Consider the following 24,134-nt stretch of genomic DNA (forward strand, 5'->3'; position numbering starts at 1 on the left):
AGTGCCGAGACCAGAACTGAACTTTAGGGTCAAACCGTAAAAAATGAGATGAGTCAGCACAGCCTGGAACAAAGCAGGGAGGTGCAGCATGTTATCAGAAACTACTGATGGACGAGCCGCGGTCCTCGGCCTGAAAGCTGCACGTAGCGGTGACACTGATCCAAAGCACGCGGCCGAGTCGACCCTTCATGCTCGCTGGATCTCAGTACGATGGAGAGACTGGAACCAAACATGCAACACAACCCAGGACCTGCAGGCGAGTTCTCCCACCCGAGAAACTGATCCACAACTATCGCAAAAACCTTTGAAGGAGGGTCGTCTCATTATTTATTGCTACAGTCAGGTCCATAGTTTGGTGTCCAACAGCAGTTTTTATGTCCTCTGAACACCATCGCAGTCAGCAGACCTCTGAAAGTGACTTCACACAACAAAGCAGAAAAAAGCCGAGTCATCATTTTAAAGGCAACTTTTTATTTATTTATTGGCAAATAATTTGAATTAGGTTGTAGCAACGCATCTATGTACACCCTCAGTACAGTGACAACGTCAGAAAGCCTAAAGAAACACACACTCTGTAATACAGCTCGATTATACGATCCTTTATACGAACACGGGTCTTTTTTTTTCAGTTTCAAACATATTTTCACTTACTTTCAGTTTTTGGTTTGGGAGACATCAAAAAGGACTAAATTGAAACAATACAATCACATCCAGAGCTTAAAATCAACAAACATTTATAAAAAAAGGAAAGTAAAACATGCAGGTTTGTAGTGCAGAACTTTTTTTGTCAGTGAATTCCTGTTAAAGACGGAAACGAGGAGCAGATACAAAAAGAGAGTTGTTATACAGCAATTACTAAAAAAAACCTACACCAAGTCTTTTTTTATATATTTGTATTAATCGATGTGCAAAAGAAGCTCATTCAGATCCTACATTAAATACATTTATTATGTGAATGCTACCGTGGTGTTCTTACAGGGAGGAGGCGCCGCCGCAGCGCAGCACCTCAGCGTGTCAAAATAAAAGCATAAAAGCCTCCCGTCATGTCGTCCCTCCCGTCAAACACACCCTACTCTGAGTGTCTTCGGGACCTCGCGCCGTCGTGCTTACGGGGTCGTGAATGAAGACAGACGATATGAACGGCGAGTGTTTTTCAGCGTTAGTGTCAGGAGAAATATTGCACATGGAAAATTACTGTAAATGCTAACAGCTCGATGAGGATCACAGTAATTTTGAGCCCGATTGTCAGCCGATGGTTGGCCAGCGGCGGGGCGGCGCGCGCTGAGTTTCGGCTGACAGGAAACAAACTCGGAGCTACAAACACAAACTAAACTACGTTTCAAACAACAATAAAACAGATTCAAAATGAGTTTAAAAAGGAAAAAATGAAATTTCTCAGACTCTACTCTTCTAGCTTACACATCTGCTGATGCACTGATAAGCTTTGACTCCTTCAGGCTACACCCTGACCTCCGCCTGCCTGGTTTCAAGTTTGATACGTGTGTAGCGTCACGGAGGAAAAACCAATCGGTTAATCAATCACGCATCATCGAGACATCGTTTAAAAACTTCATTATCACTAGTCGGTTTGTGTCACCCTTTCAAAATAAGAGAACTCAGCCTGTGGGGGGCCAACAGAAGAAGGGAGGAAAATCCGATCTGATTTGTTTTGAAGGAGACACAGGATATTCTCTGGTTTTTGGAGCTACTGACTGACCAAAGTGAAGAAGGTGCTCGACTACGACAGAGAGAAAGAGAGGGGGGGGGGAGAAAAGGCGCTGCTGGAGGCGGAGTTTCTGGTCGTCCGCCCTTTCCTCTCTCACAGCACCCGAGGACGTCCCCGCTCTCCCTCCCTAGCAGCGGCCGAAGGTCTCCTGCGAAGCGTAGACCATGTAGAGGAAGCCGTCCTCGTCTCTCTCCTGCTCGTAGATCTCAGAGATGGACGTAGACACCGACACCATGCTGTGCTGGTTGACCAGCAGGAAGAAGGCCTGCGTGGGGTTCAGCTGCAGTCGGCGCCTGGAGGAGGGAGGAAGGAGGATTACGGTGCTGCTGCTACCAAGAGCGCCAACACTCTCCATCACTCGGGATAAACTCAGTTTGTTATAACAGAGGTACGACAGACGAATCAGGGCAGGTCATAGACTTACAAAAAAAGGAAAATGTATCCACCCATCACTTCACTTTTTAAGGTCAAACTGGAGATAAGATCAGTTATCTGAACTCCTGCAAATGCAGTCTGCAGGCCCTGCAGTGGGTCACAGAGGTGTAACCAGTGGGTGTGGGTTCACCTCTGCAGCAGGAATAGAAGTGAAACTGGGAGATGAAATGATCACTGTGGGTTTTCTAACACTTGACTGTTTTTTTCCAGCTGTGGCAGCGCCTCCTCCTGCTGCTGTTTCACAGAGACTGAGGGTTCAGAGGGTCGTACTACGGAGCGCGGTTAATGGCTCGGTGAGCGGTGCTGAGGTCAGAGATTTCTGTTTCATGAAAGCGGCTTTTACCTGGCTAAATCACCATGGTAACTGATGCTGAGCACAGCAGCAGGTTGGGTTCAGAGTTTGGGTTCCTGACATGATGTACGAGGCACCGCCATATAAAACGTGTAGACATGTGTATCACATCGAGACTATTGTTACATATTCCACATGTACGCAGCGTGACCCGTACTTTTGGACCCAGATAAAATAAGAATGAAATAATGTCTATAAAGCGAACTCACTCAAACTCCAGGCTTTTAAAAACAGAGACATTCTGGCCTCTGAATGACACGACCACAGCCGGCGGGCATAAAGCGCACACTTTAATCCCCGCCTTCTTCTCCCATCCGCTCGCCTCAAAATAAAGAGCGCCTAAAATCACTTAGAATTGATTGAGAAGTCGATCACGTGGGTCCTGAGAAGGTCCAGGATGAGCGAGCGCATTTTTCTAAAGGTCTTACATCGGCCGCCCGTCTCTCTGCGTATTGATTTTAATATCCTTTTATGTTCGTTTAGAGCTTTTAATCAACAAGCAGCAGCCGATTCACCGTAAAGGCTGAACCACAGATCACTTTCACCATCGATTCATCCGCTGATTATTTTTAAGATTTATTTCCATAAAAGTCTCCAGTTACTGAATTATTAGTCAAACTTGCTGGTTATCATTTCCAAGACTCTTTAATCAAACAAACAGCCTAACCTGCACATACTCAGTCTGCATCAGGAGCAGCTTCACACACCTGAGCTGCAGGTAATCAGCTGTTACCTCTCATCTGTGGCTTCTGGCTCTTTGATGAACCCATCTGACACTTCTGACTTTGTTCTGCTCGGTCCTTTGCACAGCTTCACGTCACACAGGAAGTGTTTCACCAGCAGAGCTTTTAGGCTGCAGACTCTTATTTTGAAAATTAACAGGCTATATGCTGTTCCTGTGTTGGACCTGTGGTCATCTGCGGGGCTTTGGGCAGCACAACATTACAGTGAAATGAAGAGCCATTGTTTCCTGAGCAGAGTCTCAGAGGAGATCGTCGAGGACCTCCCCGCTGCACCAAACCCCTACAGCGCCCCCCTTGGGTGGTGGGCCCACTGGGGTGCACCAAGCCTTCTTTAGGCTAAGCCCAGCTGTGGCTCTAGGGTGAGATCCTGGTGACCTTGTCCTGGGTGGAGTACACTGCACCCTTGATTTTTTAGTCACCACAGGATCTTTGCCTCACTGAGGCTGAGACACAAACGTGTGCTGAGAGTGCCCAGCACTGTTAACTGAACCCTGCTTCATTACAGAAACTCTGACGGAGCTTTCACTTTTTCTAAACACTGAGGATGTTGAATCGAAGAACACTTCTGCATTATTATTTTTCACCTCCCTCCTCTTTCATTTTCCACCCTCAGCCTTCACTTTAGAGGCCAACGCTTTCATCTTGTACAAACTCCAGCACGCTGACCATCTGTAAATCCACTGATGCACGACGGACCTACAGCTAATTAACTCTTATGGCTGATTCGCATTAAAAAGAAAAAAATACCATCTTATTTCTGCCTCCTCAGCATTTGGATGATAATTATTACCAGTGGCCTCACAAACCACAGATATATTATGGTTTATTATATGTCTTTACTGCTGGACTGTAAAATTTTTAATTTATTGGCCCATTATTCTGTGAACAGAATGAGCCTCTCCTCCTCATCAGGCAAACCGAACTGTGCCAGATCCACCGACCTGAAACTGCAGTAAATGTATTTTAAACACTACAGACTACAATGCACGCTCACTGACAGCTGCACACACACACAGATGCACACATGCCAGCTAATAACCTGCAGTGCTGATGTTGGTGCAGCTCTGCTTACCTGATGATTTTGACCAGCTCGCTCATGTTGACGTGGTCCGGTACCAGGAACTTGGTCTTGTCCAAAACGGGTAACTGTTTCTCTCCCTTATACCGTTCAATGATCACCTGCAGGCACAAAACACACAGACGAGTGTCACTAAGACAAAAACTCTGCCCTACAAACATAGACTGTATACAAAAGATGCACACAGCCACCATGAAGTCTCTGATTGGTTTAAGTTCTGCTCTGTAGGCTTGATTTTAGCATTTTAGCTGCTGCCATGTTCTTTAAAACTACACATGACCATATTTGAACTGAACCTTCTTCTAGTCTGTTAGAACAATTACCTGCACAGCCCTGAGTGTAAGCATGTCGGACATTTTAACATGTTCTTTCTAATGACCAGCAGAGGGCGACTCCTCTGTTTGTCACGCTTGCTAGCCTCATGTCTGTCTAAAGAAAACACGATGTTCATTTTGTAAACAACAGTTGCACAACAGGTCACATGACGTTAATCATGCCCATCTTTTATGTACAGTCTGTGGTTGAAACCTGATTTTCTGGCTTTTTTCCTGCTGTATGGAAATATAACAGCACACAAATGTGTAACTACAGAGGGAGTCTGTGAGCTGTAAGACTTTGAGGTAATTATTTAAAGTCACATCTGAAATTTTAGCTCACAAAGACAAAATTAACAAAACTTAATTTCAGATTAAAACCTGTTCTGGGTAATATGATCTAAATCTTTATATATAATCTCTGACTGGAAGACATTTTTAGTACAAGGTCAACTGTGGACCGAAGCATCACATCGATCGCTCTGAACTGGAGACTGGTTTGATTCGCTGCTTTCAGACACTCCACCCTCTGCTTCCTGCACTCTGGTAACCTCCGGTTCATCCCAGTGGAATCATCTTTATTTCCACTAACAAAGCTCAGTGAAGTGTGGTGTGATTAGGTGTGAAGCAGCTTACGGGGATCTTGTTGGGGTGCTGCTCGCGGATCTGCTGGACCTCTTTGCACCGGTCAGCTGTGGAGAAAAGACACAAATGGTCACAAAAACAGAAAGTTCATTTCTTGTTCAGTTGAACCAGGAACCATCCTCTTATTTTGAAAGTCCAGCCAATCACAACCAGCTTACTCTGACTTCATGTCTGCTTCCCTACAGTGAGGCTGGACATGTGGGTGTTGCCTCGAGTCCTGTAATCAGACAGACTCCAGCTCTACCAGCTGGTGACGGCAGCCATCCGTCACCTCTGTAGGGTCAGTTTAACCAGAAGCTGCTTCATGTGCCGCTGCGCTGAGCTCACCAAGGATACTGTGGCCATGATGGTGAGTTCATCAGTGGGGCAGCTGGTTACTGCTCTGTTGTGCTCCAGGATTTTCCTGGCTCAGTATGAGCTTTTATGAATGCACCGCACACATAAGCACGAATTCATTTATTATCTAATAGGATGTGACTTTGTGGAAAACACTGGATATTTTCATTATCTGTATTATTTAAAGTTCTCTCCTCTCCAGATGAAGACTGAGTTTGTGTTTTGTCAGAAAATCCACAAGAAGTGACAAATTTTGCATTCCAGATGAGGGAGAAATGGAACCGCAGCTCTACAAGGCTACAGGTTTGTGTCCTCGCTGCATCCCTGTTGTGTACTCTAACCTCCTGCTTCCTCGCCCTATTGTAACGTTTCATTTCTAGTGCGATGTGTGAATGCATTCAGAGATCACAGAGCTGTTTAGTTGCAGTGCAGAGATCCATTCACCCACACAGCTGCAACAATTAGTCAGCGAACTACACAGTTAACTGGGAGACAACGAACCGGCGACTGAATGATCATTTTAGTCGGTTTTCAGGTAAAGAATGCTTAAAGCTTCTTAAAAGTGATGAAAAAAATGACATGAGAGTAAACTAGGTGTAGTCAGAGAGGATCTGTTTAACGACGTGGTTAATTAACATCAGTGTATTTTCCCCTCTTCTTCCACACTAAGTCTTTTTTATTTTCAAGGCAGAGCTCTGGCGTTTGCATCTCTTCACAGCTTTGCATATCATTATTATGTTAAACGTCTCCTTTAATCCCCACAGGCTTTCCTTTCAGTACCCATTTCAAGCTTTGCAATGTTTTTTTTTTTTTTTTTACTGCCTCACTATCTAATTTTACAGCATGCTGCCCTCTCTGAACCTCCTACTGGCCTATTTCAGAAAAACTGCTTTTCCTTTTTCAAATACCGGCCGGGTTCAAAGCTCAGGTGGCTCAGAGCAGCAGCAGCTGAGTGTGAATGGCTCCTTTGTTTCAGTGTGGAGGTGATTATTGGAAGCCAGCTACAGTCCTGCTCCAGGTTCTGCAAGATCACCTGTCTTCAGTTTGAATGTAAATATTCATCCTCACTGGGCTCCTGGAGAGAGTCACACCTCCCACTTCTAAGATCAGGCTTCACATTTTCCTTTCTGATAAGCTTTATGGGGTTAGGGGTGGATCAGGTGACCCTGAACCATCTGTCTGCAGCCTTGACTATACTTTTCACGTCCACGAGGACACAAGTGAAAGAAATTTTGGTATCAGACGGTGACTGTTGATTTTTTGTGATTGTGAAGACTCGTCCACAGAGAATTTGCATTACAATGCACCAACTACCATGCACCCCAGGCAGCGGCACAACAGGAGCCGTTGTGCTTCCAGCTGTCCGTGTCGGCAACTGAATACAACCAAGGCTGAAGTCTGTCTTCTTTCTTCGTCTACCATCAAATTTCAGGAAGAAGATGCTGAAATAATGATCCATCCTTTTTTTTAATGGCTAGCAGAGGGCGACTCATCTGGTCGCAGATTTGCAGAGTTTCATGGGAAAACGGCCTGCTCCTTTGCTGTGACCTCAGTAAACTCTTTCCTGTTGATCAATCCAAACAAGATGGCGACGGGGCAAACGCTCAGCTCAGGGCTTCATAACAGGATTTATGATGCTGCAGTCGCTACGCCCGTCTTCAGTAATGTTTACACTGAAATCTTAGTCGTCCGAGAGCGACTCTATAATGAAGCGTTTAAATATTTGCTGAGTGGGTTTTTTGAAAACATTATTGTATCTGCTGCAATAAACAGACGACTGGCTGTTTTCTCTTCTGTGGTTTGTTTTGCCTTCCTTAAAAAGGTGGAGGCAGACGGCTGCTTCTCCCTGAGAATGGTATCTTCTCATTAAATGGATGTTCATTCTCCCCACTGTCGCCATGTGCAGTTCACAGGAGATCATCTGATTGTTGGGGTTCTGGGGGTGTTTACCCTAACATGAACTGGTGCTATATGAATAAAAGTGAACTGGAAAGCGTATTATAGTAACTCCAAGTGTGGTAAACATGTCCCCTGTTGTGTAACACTTCTGTAATGTGTGTCAGTGTGACACAATTCAAACAGCTGCTAAACAAACAGCACGCACAGGTCTACAGGAGCGGCTGAAAGCAGGTTATAAGCACAGAGCAGAAGGCGGTGAATGCAGCGTTTCTTGCATCTCTGCTGCTCCTCTGTAAATGGAAAGATTATGCAACGAGTCCGACTCCGGGCTCCTCCCTGCCCGGCTCTGGGGGGCTGTCTCTCGACCTCATATTTCAACATAAATCGCTGAACACGTGTATTGGGATAATGTGTCAGCACATGTTGTTTTTCCTTTTAGCAAACACAGACCAGTGAGGTGATCCGGCCGTGTAAACGGAGGCCTAGCTGGCTGCGAGCTAGCCGGACAGTGACCCAGATGGCCCTTTAACACCTCTCGGCCCGGAGGCTGCTGCCTCACACAGTAAAAACGGGATTTTCACCTTTGATTCGCGACTAAAGAAATACTCTGTTAGCCTACCTACCCTAGCTCCCGGACACCTGTAGCAGCTACAGTAACACAGCACCGACACCCTTTCACTGCACTTTAAATACAAAGAGCTGAGCTAGGCGGCTAACGGGCTAGCAGCTCAGCGGCTGTTTGCAGGCACTTAAGCCAGCTAAATAACACCTTCCCCGGGGCTTTCTTACCAAATGTCCTCCTTTGTTTGAAGGGTCTGTCGGATGGCATCTCGGTCCCGGTTATTAAACAGTTATACACAAATGAATAACGCAGTAGTTACAGCCAACAGCGCAGGTCCGTCTCTTCGGTTCGAGTCTCTGGTTCGTCTGAAGCCAAAACAGCTCCGGACAAACAAAGACAGTAAACCGAGCCTCTGACGTCACCCGCTGCATTTAAAGGGGCCGTGCGTCGATCCCTGAACCCAGAGAGTAGCTTTACGTTCACGTTAACAGAAGTGCAAAGTTTAAGTAGTTATACACCCCAGCCCGCGATTCACACGGTGGTTTAGAGTTTAACACGACACAGCAGCGTTTTCATTTTGTACTGAGAGGAAATGATGAAAGGTTCGTGAATCAGCTGTAATGTCAGGCTGTGTTTTGCTTCAGCAGGGGCGTTCCTAGGTTTTCTTTTAAATGAGGTGGGGGATGGGGTGTCTCAGTGATCTCTGATGGTTTTGTTTGTGTTCATAGACATTTTCATATACTTTTCATCGGCTGTGTTGATTTTATCCATTTTTCTCCATCTATGATGATCTTCATCTCTTTGTGATTATGACTATTTTGTGTTCATTCGCTGTTATTTTTGGATGTTTTTTACTTTTTTTATACTTTGTGCCTTTGATGACCGTTTATAAAGACAGGAAGACAAAACTGAGTGTTATTGAGAGAATTAACGAGATATGTGCTGTAGTGGAACGTAACTCGAGTACTTTACTAAAGTTTTAAAAGTTAGAATGTAAAACCCCAATTAAACAATAAAATAAAATTGAATAAAACGTAAATTTGAAATAAAGAATGCAATCATTTGCAGATCTCATAAACTCGTACTTTATTCGCCCATGGGAGATGAGCAATGAAAGGCTGGAAAAGTGAGCAGTACTAAAAACACAGCTGGAGGAACATTTAGCATGTCTGTGACTCACTGGCAATAGATCAGTAATATGTTTGGGTATAAAAACAGCATTTAGGGAGGCAGAGGTTTACCTGCAATAGAAACTGCATCATAAAAATGTGGAACATTTTCAGAATGTTGCTCCTGATATAACATTTGAAAACACTGAATATCTCCTCATCTACAACACATGATATCACTGAAAGATTCTGAGAATCTGGAGAAATCTTTTTGTGTAAGGAACAAGGCTCGGAACATTTTTCAATTAAACCATATGACATGTTTTCTATCTTCTATTGCACAGAAAAAATGGGTTTATTAGATCTGCAAATCATTGTATTTTACAGTTTCCCAGATTTTCTGGAACTGAGGTCATGGTTGAAGTCAAAATATTTTTATTATGTTGCTTTCGACTTTTCTTCCGTTATATTTTAGACACAAATATTTTACTTTGTACTGTGTACAAAACTCCCAGCAGTGTGTAAGAAACAAATCTTGCAGCTGAAGATGATTTTAAAGTGATGCACAAAAAAATGAAAGGACCGTGAAATGTGAAAATGATTGCTTTTAGCAAACGCATCAGCTGAAACCTACCAGCTGACTCTGCAGTTCTTCTCTGCAGTGATCTGTCAGACATGAAGACTGAAACACGGCCTCAGAGTCCTGAAATCAAATCTTTGGCAGAACTACAGCAGCAGACTTTAACTTCCAGAGGTTGAAAAAAAGCTTTTTTTTAAACTCTTGTTTTGAGGTACCTCAAAGCATTTTTAAACCAGATGTAACTGCTGACTCTACACATGCACTCATGTCCTGTTATTTTCAATAATGATTCAAAATTAGTGTCCCTCCTACGTTGTAACCCTAACACCAAGCATCATTCAGCAGCTGCTTTTCTGCTGGGTTGTTTTTGGATGTTTTTCCTTGAGGTGACATGCCGACCTCTTTTTGTCTCCTGAATGTGTAACCAAGCAACGGGATGATATTTCAAGTAGTTTTATCTGCTTCCTCCTTTTTACCAAAACACTCAAATGAAAGACTCTTAGCTGATGATAGATGCACGAGTCTCTTATTGAACAAGAAAACCCCCCCAAAAAACCAGTAAGGAGACAAAGACACAGGACAGTTTTCAATTGTTGTATTTCTTAATTGTTACAAATGAACAGAAACTTGACGCGAGAGCAGGGACGTGCTTGTAGTGTCGCTCTCTGCTCACAGGTGAAATACTGCTCCTTAACATTTTTAACCATCAAAACAATAAATAACAATCTGCAGTTTTCCTTTAAGGTGGGCTAAATAAAACAAAGCACGTCCTTCGTTCTGCTTCATATACTGGACCTCTGCAGACCAGCGTGCTCTGCTCCAGTCATATGTCTGCGACTTCGCTGGTCACTCGTGTGTCAGCGTGCACGTCTGGCTGCTTGCTACACATGAAATAAATGGTGACATGAGACGCACGCACGCACGCACGCACGCACGCACGCACACACACACACACACACACACATACACACACACACACAAACCGAGGAGCTGGAATGCTAAAACATGGAAAAAAAAAAACACAACCCAAAAATCCTCCTGCAGGCCGACTGACCGTCCTCGGGATCACACATCTCCACCTTCACATCCTGACCTTACAACCTTACTTCCCATGAAAAATCTTCTGCTAAACACAAATTTTGATTTAACGAGAAAAAGAAAATGGGCCGTTTAAATGAGAGTGATAAAGAGAGCGAACAGCCAGACGTCAGCTCCTTCATCTTCAATCTGATGGATTCTGGATGACGATGAGGAAAAAGTCTTTATCTGTTAAGAAAAAGGAAAAAAAATGAAACTACTTCAGGAACGAAAGCATCTTATATGTTCACATCCAGCCCTTTTAGCCAGGAAATAATCTGAATAATGGGCATTTTAATATTTTAAAATGTAGAGTTATGATAAAAACAGCTGATCTCAGGTTTTACTAAACCGCTGCTGCAGCTGTAAAATAATCTTCCCTGCCAGATGCTGACCTCTCTGGACTTGGGCAGGATTTTTTTCTAAACTTCTCATTTCTGGTTCACATGGCAGGTGGCAAAACACAATTCTTATGGAAAGTTATGTAAACAGATAAAAGGCATGATTTGAATGCCCGACTTTCCCCCAGAACTTGTTTCCCAAAAGCAGCGACTGCAGGGCTGAAAGATGAAACCGACACTGAAGAGCCACAAACTGCAGCTCACGTCCACCAGAGGCTCCAGCAGTGAGTCATCCTGATACGAAAACCACTTCTATGGATAACTGTCGATTATAACAGCTGAACAGAGGCTGAATTTTTCTTATAACACTTCCATTTGGACACCAGTAAAACTGAAAATTAGGGCTGTGGCCTCTTTGACAGACAGGTAGATGGTGGCTGTCTGCTAGGCTTCAGCTCAGCTAATGGGACCGTGTCTGAGCCTTTTGAAGCATTTATAAGTCAAGTTAACTGGAATAACAGCGTCCCAGCAGATGCTCTCACCTGGAGCGATCATGATCTCGTTCTTCTTGGAGCGCACGCGCATGAAGGTGAGGTCGTTCTGGGGGTCGATGTCTCGGATGGTGCTCCTGGCCTTCATCACCAGCTGGTGGATCAGCCCGGCGTATTGCACCGTGCTCGAGTTGTCCAGAGTCGACTTGATGGGGATTCCTGAAGGGAAAACATTTATGAGATGGACATTTACACGTGGAGGCACCCAGTAACCACATCACACCTTATTTTACTGGTTCTCTGCTGCTGAAACTGAAGCGTAACAGTAAAATAGATCTCAATTACTCAAAAAAAACCCAACAAAAACCTTAATTAAAAATGGGACGAAGAAGGAAAATACTTTTGTCTTCGGTAACATTTTGTCCTGTCAAGTTACAGCTAAAGTATTTAAATTCATAATTTGATGGGATTCCAGCTTTATTATGTACCAATGAAAATGTAAGTGTGGTAAATTAAAGGAACAGGGTTAAATAAAAATCAGCAGACAAAAACAAACACGTCAACATCAATAATAAAGTCATTTCACAGAGTGAAAAAAGTGCATGTGAAAGTTCATATATGAAACAAGCATTCCTGATTTTTATGGAATTATCACAGCTCGAAGGATTGTTTTCCACAAATGACAATTATGTTTTCCTTATAAACTAAATGTTGTTTAACTTGTTATTGATCAGGTAGTGAAACAATAATCAATATATGGAAGATTTTTTTTAGTATTTAATAAGAGACAAGATTTAAGTCATTCGTGAAGATGAGTGAATGCTGCTGCAGCACTAAGGATGCTTCTCGGGTTTATTTTGCACTCTATGTGATGATTACTGTAGTGTCTGCAGACATTGTGATATTATTATCCAACATACTTTAGGTTGTGCTGCTTTTAACATATGAAGGCAGTTTATTCAGGACAGAGCAGTGCACCATGTTTCAAGGTGCTGAGAGCATTATTTAAAAGTTTGAATTGAGTCTTTTACTCATCAGTGTGATAAAATCAGTCCCAGAAAGGCAGACCAGTGGCCTCTGTCTCCATGCTGGGGGTCTCGGTCTGTGAGGGAGTTTCCTCCTCCTCACTTTGTTTCTTTCACTGCTCACTTCTGTTTTCTTGGGTTTGTATAAACTGATCATGAATCGCCTTCCCACACACGGCAGTGTGCGGTGTTTTAGCTTACAGCTGTGAGATTGCTCCTTTTTATCTCTACAGCCTACATGTGTTTGCTCAGCACAAACAGGTCATGTGAAGGCACAACAACAAAACACAATGAGACAGAGAGGAGGAGGAAGAGGAGGAGCAGGAGGACTGTGTTTGTAAAGGGATGTCTACTTTTTGAGGAAACACTCTGAAACTAAGTATCACGATCTGATACTGACACTGGTACCGATATTATTAATATTTGGATCGATTCAACCGGGATTTCAGCGTTCCAGGGTCAGTTGGGTGTTTCAGGTGTAACAGTAGGGGAGGAGCCAGAGATAACACGTGCAGGGAGCAGGTTAGGACAGGCTCACAGGGTCTGTTACCATGGTAACCGATTAGGGAAGGGTCACAGGATCTGTTATCATGGTAACAGACTATAAATTTAAGTTAGGCCTCTATCGGGAAAAATAAAACCTAAAGTTTGCCTCAGTTTTAACAAACCCGGAGTTTATTAAACCTGAGTTCTGGATCTGACCCCGGAGGACTTATAGTTGCTAAACACACTGTGGCAGTCACAATAAGAAACACGCAAAGAGCGGAAAGGTCTTTAAAAGAGGGGGGAAAATGACATCATTGTCGTCTCACCCTCTGAATTGGCGACGATGATTCCCTGAACTCCTTTCTGGCCCTGAATCCTCTTCAGAGTTTCTTCTACTTCAGCCTGAGGGACGGAGACAACAGTGAGAAATCAGTCATTTCATGTGAGCTGATAAACGGATTTAAATCGTTTAACACCGCAACAAACACAGGATTAAAATAATCTCCCAGCGAGCGCGTTAAAAGGTAACACAAGGGGGAGAAAAGGTTAAAAATAAAGCTGCAGTCGTCTGCTAAACTGACAACGCCCGACTAGCAAAAGCAAGCTAGCTTCAGTTAGCAATTTATTAAATTCCGTCCTGTAAAACTGATAAATTACAGTATGATGGCCAAATATGTGAACAGTTTCACCAGATACTTGTCAAACTGTCCTCTTATCCTACCATTTTCGTTTTTTGTGGAGAAATTCGTGCCAAAAAACCCTCTCAAAGCTCTGTAAACTAGCAGGCAGCACTCCGGTTTTGTTGACGGCAAGCGAAGAAGAAGAACCTCCGGGGCAACTGCTACGTTTACTGTCCAAACCGAAGAGTCGGATTTCTCCAATATTTTTTTTCACCGCCTCTTTTATTCCTTTTCGCCTCGATAAATTCAAATTTTAAGCCCTCGTTTTTCTTTGTCATATAAAAATAATATTAAACAAGTGGGACAGTCTGCATCGAGACCATAAAAAATTACACTGTTTAGTCACTTCGGTTAAAAACATAACATGTGATTTCAAAGAACCGGGATTTCCCAGGTTAGATAATGCCGTAAAGTCACGCGGTTCTGATGACTCTGGTTAAGAAATACAGACAAGGTAAAGCCTCTAATTCAAAATCATAATAAAATAAAACAACAGAATAACTTGTATAATAAACTAACAAAACTAAAAAGCATTCGCAGTGCAGAAATGTCCCATGTGAGTGACATGTTACTAATTTATTTCTAATTAATTAAATAATTGTTACCGTACTGTAGTTCAGTGGTAAAAAAAGAAGGAAAAAAAAGGGAGAAACATAGGTTATAGAATTGTATTGTTCTCATATTTTTCTCATTTAATTTCATTAATTTAATCTCAGAGCGTCAGATTCAGTAAAGTTTAAACAGCAGATGATTACGTTTAATAAATAAATAATAAACATATTAAATATTATATCATATATACTGCATATACAGTATTTTAGAGCGCTTTATAAACATGGGATTAAAATGTATTAATTAATAAAGTAAAACTTGCACTTTAGTTTTTAATGTGGTAAAAATTACATATTCATATTCCTGTAAAATGTCGTGCAGTTCAACAAAAAACTATAATCTAGTAGGAAAACTCTGGACATTTTTATTCCGTTTTATTGTATTTTATTTATTTATTTCTGAATGGTTTGCATATCATTGGTGGGCGCGGCCACCCTGTTTACAAAATGACAGCGTAAAGTGAGACCTGAGCAGCCAAGACTGGACCGGAAGCTTACAGACGGACCCCTCAAAGTAAAACCAACAGGAACGCGATGGACGAGAGTTTTAGTAAAAAAATGAGAAAAGGAACTTTAAAAAGGCTTTTTGAGACCTTTGGAGCAAAGTCATCAAACACTTTAAGCATTTTCAACAGATTTGACTGGTGTTGTTATTCATGTCTTCATATAAAACAGCAGATCAATGTTATTATAAAACTAACTAGATAAATAAAGATAGATGTGGAAAACATTTTTATAACCAAAAACGATTTTGTGAAGTATGCTCTCCATACAATAAAAACCACAAAGTTTAAAAGTGACACTGGAGCCAATAAAACGGAACTAAAACTAAACAGTTCAGACAATAAAAACTAAACTGAAACAATGAAATTTAACTGAAACTAAACCGACTTTAAAGAAAAGTCAAAACAGAATAAAAAACACTGAAATTATGAAAATACCACCTCTAATAAATCCGGCTGTAGTTCACACACTGAGCGCATACCTCACAGGAAATGTGGCACACTGTATCCCACACAGAAGCTTTTGTCTTTGAAAACTGTAACCGGAAGTTGTGGTATATTGTTACCGTGACCGCGCGCGACTTGTTGTTAGGAGCTTCATTCACGTTTAAGGACTGTGAGCAGCGGAGGAATGGACGAGAAAGAAGAAGATTTGGGTGAGCATGTTCAAAGGGAGCAGAGAGCTGCTTTTATTCCAGCGCTCTGCTCCTCTTCGGCTGTTTGTGGTCTTTAAAGTTGTCAGGAGCGTCTGCAGGCTGAGAGTTCAAAACGCTCCTCTGTGTTTCAGGAGTTAATGATTACCCGGAGCTCTGCACACTACACACACGCACCACAGTCTGCTCATTATCAGGGATGCACTTGGACAACTCACGATAATCCAAATCTTACAGTATTATCGCGATAAAAGTAGAAAAGAAATTACAAAACAAAACAATGCATCGTGTCTGATTCGTGTAAAAGTTTTACTGGGAGATGAAAAAAGTAAACAGGAGCACTGGGAGTGTTGGGGAGGAGAGAGGTGGAAAAGCCAGAGGCTTCCTTTCTGCTGCAGCGTTGGTGTCCGTCTGCAGAGAGGTGCGCCCCTGCTGTACTCCAAAATCCAAACCACATGGTGCTCGACATGTATGACACTGTGTGCTGATTGGCTGATAAGTGGGCAGAACAAGGAAGTGAGAGACAGTGAAGTTAACCAGCAGCGGGAGAAGAAAGATCTCAGATAAAAAACACACAGCAGGATGGCTGACAGCAACCAGCTTCACTCCAGCTGACTGATGGTCCATCAGCAGCTCAAGCAGCACATATTTCTGACACTACCTCCATCAATGACAGATGCAGACAGTCCAATGCTGCCCAAGGACAGCCCATAACGTCCCATAAATGACTCGTATCTATTGGCTAGATAGATGATTGAGATGGAAAGGATGTGCAGCAGGTGAGGGTGATAACAGACTGAGCGTGTTGAAGAAAATCAGGAGGGAAGATAGTAAATTTGGAAGTGTTAGTAAAACTGAGAATTAATAAGGAGGAAGTGAGGGCAGCTTTGAAGAAGAAGAAGAGTGGAGGGGTGGTTGGTCCATACAACATACCTGCAGAGGTATGGAGATGTCTAGGAGAGAGGGCAGTGGACTTTTAACCAGTGAAACAGAAAATTTCTGTTATTCTAATTTAAAGTATTTAAGTGCTTATGCATATGCTTAGTTGTGACACTGTTCTGTGGAAGGTTCTAAAACTAGATGAACTTATTTCAGCCTCCAGTTGGAGAAGACAACTCCCTTTACAGGTGCTGATAACGCCAAGGGCACAAAACAGCTTGCCCGTTGCTCCGTTGGTTTCATAGCGATGCACGTGATGTGTGGTATGATCAGTTTGTAACTTCCTCCCTCTTCCTTGGAATACATAAAGCAGTGGGAGCACCACTTCTGTTTCAGAACACTCATCACTGTGAACCTGTGATGTTTTGATGTCCGTGGGATTAGATCAGGATCGGAGCCCCTTCTTGTTCGCAGTGATGATGGACAGGCTGACAGATGGAGTCAGGCAAATTAAAGAATTAAATAAATAAAAATAAATATGGTCATATTTTAATTTTTAATGACTTCAGGTTGTTGTGTCAGATTACCACATGGACCTTTAGATTAGGCTTTGGATTAGATGTTGATGTTGAGCTGTGTGTCGCAGCTATAAAATGTTACTGGCGCATGTTGTTGTGCCATCAAACTATTTGCATGAGTACGACACTGTTATCATATGTACAGGGCCCGTGGTCATAACAATACATCCATGATAACACTGTTAAAAAAGACACAAAGTATCAAAAGTAAAAGTTCTAAAATACCAAAATAAATGTAGTAAATGCAGGAAATTAGGAAACTAAACTGTTTTTCATCAAAGGGTTTAAAATTAAAAATCATGTAAGGATGGTCATAAAAACAAAGATCTGTCATTATTATAACCATTTAAAAAGTGTTGTTTTGCTTGCTCCTACGTGACTGCCAACGACTGGAGCTTCTGTCTCTCACAGCAAAGGTCACGGGGACCTGCCTTCTCTCTAATGGCCAGCAGGGGGCGACTCTTTGGTTTGGGCATTCCTGTCTGCCATATTGGATGTGATGCCATGAGCTTTGACATTGTCCTCACACATTGTTTACATATGAATTATCACCGTTTTTCATGCTAATGAATCTTCTTTTTTTTTTTAGAAGTTTACGGTACGTTATGAAGAATGTTATTCCATTTATATAACCAACACAGCTGTAGGAGCCATATGAGTTTTTCCTGTTTTTGGATTACAAGGGTTGGTTTAGATGCACACACTGTATTGGTGCACGGTTTTGGGGCATGACTCATGGTTTGTTTTAGATGATAAATGTGGTTGCACACACCTGTTCACTGCACCTGATGTTGATGAGCAGAAAGGTAGGGTCAGCATGAGGGGAAACCTTCTGTTGACCACAACTTGATGTATAGTTTAATGCACTAGTTAATATCATAGTCAGATGTTGTAGTTTGTCATAGTAATTGGTGCAATATTTTGTGAGTTGCATTCTTATTTTGTGAGTTGTTGTGCAGTCTGTGCATTTGTTTAACATGTGATCCTATGTACTGATTTGTATAGTGGACAGTACAATGTGGAATAAAAGGAGCAAATAGTACAGAAGTGCATCTCATGTGTTTATTGTTGCGCGTCATCGGTGTCCTCATGTTAAGCCTGCCGTGGTCGTTGGTTGGAGGAGCCACAGTAACACCTGTGGAAACGTGTGATCTCCATGTGGTTGCCCAGTAGTTGCTGCAGGTTCTTGGCAGTTGCCGGGTCATTTGGTTGCAAAGAGCGTGATGAGGTGTAGACGCCAACCTGTCTCCTTGTTTAAACTACTAGTCAAGCCATAGTAAAAGTGTGACGTGAGCCTGCAAAATAAAGGTTTTTCCTCTGTGCTGTAGCCAGCATGCTTTGAAAGGCAAACTTTTATTTTGAAGGTGAACCCTCCCTTGCACTGACTGGTCTCTAAGTGGATGTGAGTGATGTTTTATCAGTGTACTTCACAGTGATCGCCATCAACCTCCAGCAACCACTTTCCAGTCGGATGGGGAACACGTGTTTTTTCTTCATTATTTTTCCTTGTTAGATGGTTGCAGATGGTCTCTAGGACTGCTTATTGACCTGCAGTTATCAAGACGTCCTACCTACCCAGGAGTCTGGCAACAAGGCACAGATCGCACAGCCAGTATAGTAACTGAATGCTTTTAGCATTTAACTGGACAAAATGTCCAAGTTTTTGAAGCTTGTTTTGCGTCTCTAGTTTGGCTAACATTCTGCTACTTCAATGTGACAACATGTAAAATATGACCAGGCAAAAGGTTTTGGTCACAGCGTTGGTCAGACATCACTAAACAAGCTGTAATAATGGAGCCTTTCAATCTGTGTGTGGGAGGTGTCTGATGGTGTGAGGGGGACACGCTGAGCGGCGCCGTGTCACGAGACGCGCAGTGACCTAAAAAGGTTATTAATACTTTTTTCTGAACATCACAGAAGATCAGATTGGAGATTATGTCTCAGTGTTTATCTGTCTGCCAAAACCAGTTTATCAGATTTACGAACCAAATCGAACCAAATCAACAAATTTTAATGAACCAAGCCAAACTGGTGAGCACGGCACAGTGTGGTCTTCAAAGAGCTGAAGATAAACACAAGCTTCAGATCATTTAAATGATCATTAAAACACCAAATAAATCATGTAGTAACTTTATTTGACCGCCAAAGCCACCATTACTTTTGATTCTGTTCAGTGTGTTTCTGCACCAAAGACAGATTGACTGTTTCCTAAACGTCGCCCTGAGACCAGCTGTGTGTCTTTGACGACGATGTCACACTGGGAGCGTTTGGAAGTGGAGCGTAAAGCATTTATCGCCTCTGAAGAGTTCATTACCAGAGCTCATTATTTAGGCCTGCAACATTGTAACAGTATATACCGTATATGACAGACAGTAGGGGAAAATCAGATGAGCTTAACGAATGATTTATTAAAATGAAGAGCTGCTAATGAATTCTGTTTTAACGGTCTAACTGAGGAACCATCGCAGCTCCAGTAAACAGTAAATTTAGTCACTTCAGTCAAATTGAATGATCTCGAGTTAAAGCAGACTTTTAGAAAGTGAGCTTCAGAGAAAGAAAAGGAGACGAAGGGGCTTTGGATGTATTATCCAGCTAAAGTCTCAGTAATAAGTTGGCTTTGTTTTCACATTCCTTCTCTCCCTCTCTGACTCTATTTTTATTTTTCTCTCTCCTAATGTGCCTCCATCACCCTCCCTCCATCCTCCCTCCCTGAGAGCGTTCTCACACACTGTGACCATCTCAGCCCAGATCTTTTTGTGGGGGGAAACACCTTCTCGCTGATATTTTTATCCCTCAGCCAGAGGTATTGTGTACCACTCGCCACGAGCTCGCTGGCTCTGTATTTTTATCTGGAAGAAAACCCGGCTGGTGAAAAACACTCAGAGCTGTTGGGTTGCTGACAAAGTGTTTGTGTCGGGCAACATCGTGACGCACATGTTAAATGGCTGCACGGTGCCGTGGAAGTGGTTTAATCGCATCTATTGTGTAAAAATATGCTATTTGTGCTTCTCGTGGGGGTTATTATTGCTTATTATACTACCAAATACCAGTGTGGACATAAAAACTAACTTTAGCTGTGAACAATAAATCTGAAAAACAGATGTTTAATTGGCTCCGTGTTTATAGATTTGTCTGTGTTTATATCTCTGCTGATTTATTATTGTCCTATAAAAATGTAATTCTCTGTAGATCAACTTTAATTGATTAGATTTTTGAATGTCTTCCGAGACGTTTAAACCTTAAATACCAGACAAATTTTACACATACTCGTGCATCACTACAATAATAATAATGTATACTTTATTGATCCCTGTGGGGAAATTACTCTCTCTGCATATGAACCATTCACTCAGTGAAGCAGTGGGTAGCCACTAAGGCGCAGCGTGTAGGGACGGTACCTTGCTCAGGGGTACCTCAGGGTAGCTGTTCAGTGGATTCAAACCCCCGACCTTCTGATCATGGGGTGACCACTCTACCTGCTGAGCTATCCCTGCCCCAATCAATAGAAAACTGAGGATACACATTCATAGTTTACTGATCTGCATTATTTAATGAACTTTGCATGTGTCATGAAGTTATGTCATGTACAACATGAGTCCTTAATCAGTCGACTAAAAGGTTTGTTAGACTTTAAAACGTTTAGACAGGAAAAGTAAGAGCTCTGTGATCGTGTGGTTCACCTGTAACAGTGAAACTTTGAGCTGAGATGTGCTGCTGTGACGCTTCCACATCTCTGTGCTCTGTCTGTGGCTCCATATCTTGCACACAGCATGTGTCACTGTACAGTCAACAGCTGTGGGCCATAATTAAGAATATAAAGTGGGCCAAATTTAGCCCGAGAGCCTTAATTTTGCAGCGCCATTTAGCTGAGGGTGCAGTTCACATATCCTAATGTGCATGAATTTGTTTAATAGTCGCAGCTGTCAGGTCAGTAATAAGGGCACAAATGTATTTCTGATGAAAATAAATCAGAGTGTTCTGTGCTGAGTCCAAATGAGACGGTTTATTCAGAGAGATCTGTTTTTGAATCAAAGATAATTCTAGCTGAGGCGTTATGCACTGTTTAGGTTACTGATACTGAGGAACTGTGTAGACTAAAGACAAACACTGAAGTGAATCACTAGATGTCCCGTGTAGGTGTGTTGACAGAAATTAAAGTGATCCGTTCAAAGCCAGGAAAAGATTAGCAAACCAGGCTGTGGGTGTTCAGATGGTGTTCATAGTGAAGCTGCTACTTTGTCCTAACTTGCTTAAACTGTAGGAGGGAGACTTATTCCCATCAGCCCCTTTGTTTCTGTGTTAGATAATGCTGATGTGCACAGCTCTGTGTTGAAATGGCACAGCTGCGTCTCAGTCGTTTCAGTCGTTTCATCCAAGCAGCTAAACAATTTCTATACTGAAAAAACACGACTACACATGAGACAGATGCAGGCAGCAGTCTGAACAAGAGGTTCAGACAGGAAGAGAGCCAGAGAGTAAAAATAACTAATGATTACATGCAGAACGAAAAAAGGAGTGAAGAAGAAACACCCAGTGCATCATGGGAATCCCCCAGCAGCCTACACCTATTGCAGCATAACTAAGGGAGGATTCAGGGTCACCTGGTCCAGCCCTAACTATATGCTTTAGCAAAAAGGAAAGTTTGAAGCCTAATCTTAAAAGTAGAGATAGTGTCTGTCTCCCGAATCCAAACTGGAAGCTGGTTCCACAGAAGAGGGGCCTGAAAACTGAAGGCTCTGCCTCCCATTCTACTTTTAAATACTCTAGGAACAACAAGTAAGCCTGCAGTGTGAGAGTGAAGTGCTCTAATAGGTGATATGGTACTATACAGCCTGATTATTCAATTATTCAATTTCACACCTGTGTCCAGTTTCCCCATTATCCCAGTCTGTTAAACCTTTCCAAATTCACTGGATTTAAACTGAAGCCCTCCAACACAAAGCCTTTGCAGGCTCACTGACCTGCTCTGAGAAGCTGCAGCATCACTGCACAGAGTTACAGATATGTGATGAAGTCAGGACTGTGTCAGTAATAAACAAACTAAAAAGGGTTTTTGTAGCTGTTTATACATTTTCTTCTGTTTTTAGTAGCACTTCATAATACAGTGTTCAGCTTGTAAGTTGTGTATGTTTCTGTAATGGGCTCCCTCAGGGAAAAGGACCACGAGGATTTGCTGTGTTATTGAGTATTCTAACTTCACAATATATTTTGGGGAAGGAAGGAATATTCCCAATAATTAGTTTTCCATGTTGTGCTTCCTCGTTGCCTTTGTCCTCCTTCCTGTCAGCTGAAATTTGAGTTTTAATGTATTAGCAGGAAAGTTTTCAGTGGGAGGAACGTTTTGTCACGTTCTCCCACCGATGGCTCTACGAACAGAATAAACTTTCTGGGATCATTTGTGGGTGTGAGCAATACATAAATCTGATTTATGACATTTATTTTTTTATTTAAATTACAATCAATTTTAAAAGTTGTGATCCAACATAGCAGCAGCAGACTGTAATAAATGATGTAAGTGACACTGCTTTAAACAGACTGCTCAGGAGGTGTGCGCCTCATTCCTCCATCCTCGCGTCTTTGAAACAGTCGAGTTCAGACCACTGATTGATCTTTAATCTAATTTGGTGGAGCCGGTCAGTCCAGCCTGTATCAGTGAGATGTCTGGTGGAGTTCTGTGGAGGATTTTACCATCACATTTGTTGGGAGCTGTTCTGAGCTCCCACAATTATGAAACCCCATCTTATAAACTTCCGTGAAAGATTTTTAAGCCTTTCTTTATCCTGAACTTTCACAAAGAACTTTCTGAATAGTATTTCCTGTCTCACTGGTACCTGAAGCCAATCTCCCCCAACACTGCATCGCTCTAATGTTTTAATTGTTTGTGATAGACTGGCCTCTAACAGGAATGTGACTGCAAATACAGAAGTGCACCTGTGTGGACACTCTTGCTGTAAAACCATAGAAATGTATCCACCTGATGTACTGGCAGTGGAATAATGAGTTGGTGTGCAAATATTTATAGTGATATTTAATAATGTTCGTGTGACCCGTTTCCTGAGGCTGGAACCAGTTTCCTGACAGCCTCTGCTAAAGAATGCATCCTCCTTTCCTGCCACGCGGACAGAAACACTGGCCACTCCCTCGCAGCATGTTGCAGAAAACAAACTCCGATTCTGTTGCTTATTTTTACTCGAGCGCTCCACAGTCCAGATCTTTAATCCAAAAACAGGCTTAGATCATTAACAGGTGATCAGTCAGTGAAGCAAACTCTAAAGGCTTAAATAGAAGTGTAACGAAACAATCCCTGACGATCTACATACACTCGAGGAACTCACTGACTGCTTGGAAACAGGCGTGACTAAAACAACACAGGTGAGACTAATCAGGTTAGAGCATACAATTATCAAGAACCTGAAGATTACCAAAGCAGAGAAGTAAACTGACACCAGAATTTATGTCTGGCATAAAACGCTCCCAAATCAAACATCACGACCACGGGACTTTCAGGAGACAGGCAGTAACTCTGGGAGAGCTGGGCGGGTTTGTAGAAGGCCTTCAACCCATCAGCAGGATGAACACTGCAAGAGCTATAAAATGACCTCCAGCAGGCTGCTGGGGGGAATCAGTAACAGACTTCATAGGGCCCCATGTCCTCTAGCAGGCCCTGTGCTCACTGCCCACCACTGTGGAGCCCAATGGCATTTGCCATAGAATACCAGAATTAGCAGGTCTGCCGCTGTGCTTCTCAGAGATGAGAGCAGCTTCACCCTGAGCACAGGTGACAGACGTGAAATGCTGTAGAGAAGCCGTGGAGAATGTTATGCTGCCTGTAACATCGTTCAGCACGAGCGGTTTGGTGGTTAGCATATCCATGGAGGGACGTCTACAGGCCAGGCAATCAACACGCTGACTGCCAGCTGACCCACTGTACGAGCCCACGCTGCTGCACTGGGTCCTGGCTTCCTGCTTGTGAACAACAATGCTCGGCCTCATGTGGCGAGAGTATGCAGGCAGCTCCTGGTGAATAAACA

At 42.6% G+C, this 24,134-nt stretch overlaps 3 protein-coding genes across 3 annotated transcripts in view; 1 reads left to right on the forward strand and 2 right to left on the reverse strand.

The window, feature by feature from the left end:
* Positions 1 to 451: 451 nt before the first annotated feature.
* On the reverse strand, positions 452 to 8,486 carry map1lc3a (microtubule-associated protein 1 light chain 3 alpha). The gene is made up of 4 exons (XM_063473325.1): positions 8,318 to 8,486; positions 5,285 to 5,340; positions 4,329 to 4,435; positions 452 to 2,019 (listed from the first exon to the last, which is right to left on the reverse strand). The coding sequence occupies exons 1-4, from the start codon at positions 8,355 to 8,357 to the stop codon at positions 1,854 to 1,856; spliced, it is 369 nt and encodes a 122-aa protein (XP_063329395.1). The 5' UTR covers positions 8,358 to 8,486; the 3' UTR covers positions 452 to 1,853.
* A 1,873-nt stretch (positions 8,487 to 10,359) lies between these two features.
* On the reverse strand, positions 10,360 to 14,033 carry dynlrb1 (dynein, light chain, roadblock-type 1). The gene is made up of 4 exons (XM_063472768.1): positions 13,921 to 14,033; positions 13,526 to 13,601; positions 11,740 to 11,907; positions 10,360 to 11,045 (listed from the first exon to the last, which is right to left on the reverse strand). Exons 1-4 carry the CDS (start codon positions 13,921 to 13,923, stop codon positions 11,002 to 11,004), a joined length of 291 nt encoding a protein of 96 aa, XP_063328838.1. The 5' UTR covers positions 13,924 to 14,033; the 3' UTR covers positions 10,360 to 11,001.
* A 1,553-nt stretch (positions 14,034 to 15,586) lies between these two features.
* The window catches only part of ssuh2.1 (ssu-2 homolog, tandem duplicate 1), a 17,511-nt gene continuing 8,963 nt past the window's right edge, over positions 15,587 to 24,134 (forward strand). Inside the window, exon 1 of the mRNA XM_063472769.1 lies at positions 15,587 to 15,649. Coding sequence (XP_063328839.1) covers positions 15,625 to 15,649 — 25 coding nt within the window. The 5' untranslated portion in view covers positions 15,587 to 15,624. The remainder of the gene's footprint in view (positions 15,650 to 24,134) is intronic.

Source organism: Pelmatolapia mariae, linkage group LG5, assembly GCF_036321145.2.
Source record: "Pelmatolapia mariae isolate MD_Pm_ZW linkage group LG5, Pm_UMD_F_2, whole genome shotgun sequence".
Classification (NCBI taxonomy): domain Eukaryota; kingdom Metazoa; phylum Chordata; class Actinopteri; order Cichliformes; family Cichlidae; genus Pelmatolapia; species Pelmatolapia mariae.

What these genes read in the sequence shown, in the direction of transcription:
- dynlrb1 (XM_063472768.1), bottom strand. An exon ending in CATCGTCGCCAATTCAGAGG is followed by an intron (nt 11,908 to 13,525) that starts GTGAGACGACAA and finishes TTTTCCCTTCAG; the next exon opens with GAATCCCCATCAAGTCGACT. An exon ending in CGAGATCATGATCGCTCCAG is followed by an intron (nt 11,046 to 11,739) that starts GTGAGAGCATCT and finishes TTTTCTTAACAG; the next exon opens with ATAAAGACTTTTTCCTCATC.
- map1lc3a (XM_063473325.1), bottom strand. Translation starts at nt 8,357, where the DNA reads ATGCCATCCGACAGACCCTTCAAACAAAGGAGGACATTTG. An exon ending in AGCACCCCAACAAGATCCCC is followed by an intron (nt 4,436 to 5,284) that starts GTAAGCTGCTTC and finishes TTGTGCCTGCAG; the next exon opens with GTGATCATTGAACGGTATAA. An exon ending in GAGCTGGTCAAAATCATCAG is followed by an intron (nt 2,020 to 4,328) that starts GTAAGCAGAGCT and finishes TCCCTCCTCCAG; the next exon opens with GCGCCGACTGCAGCTGAACC.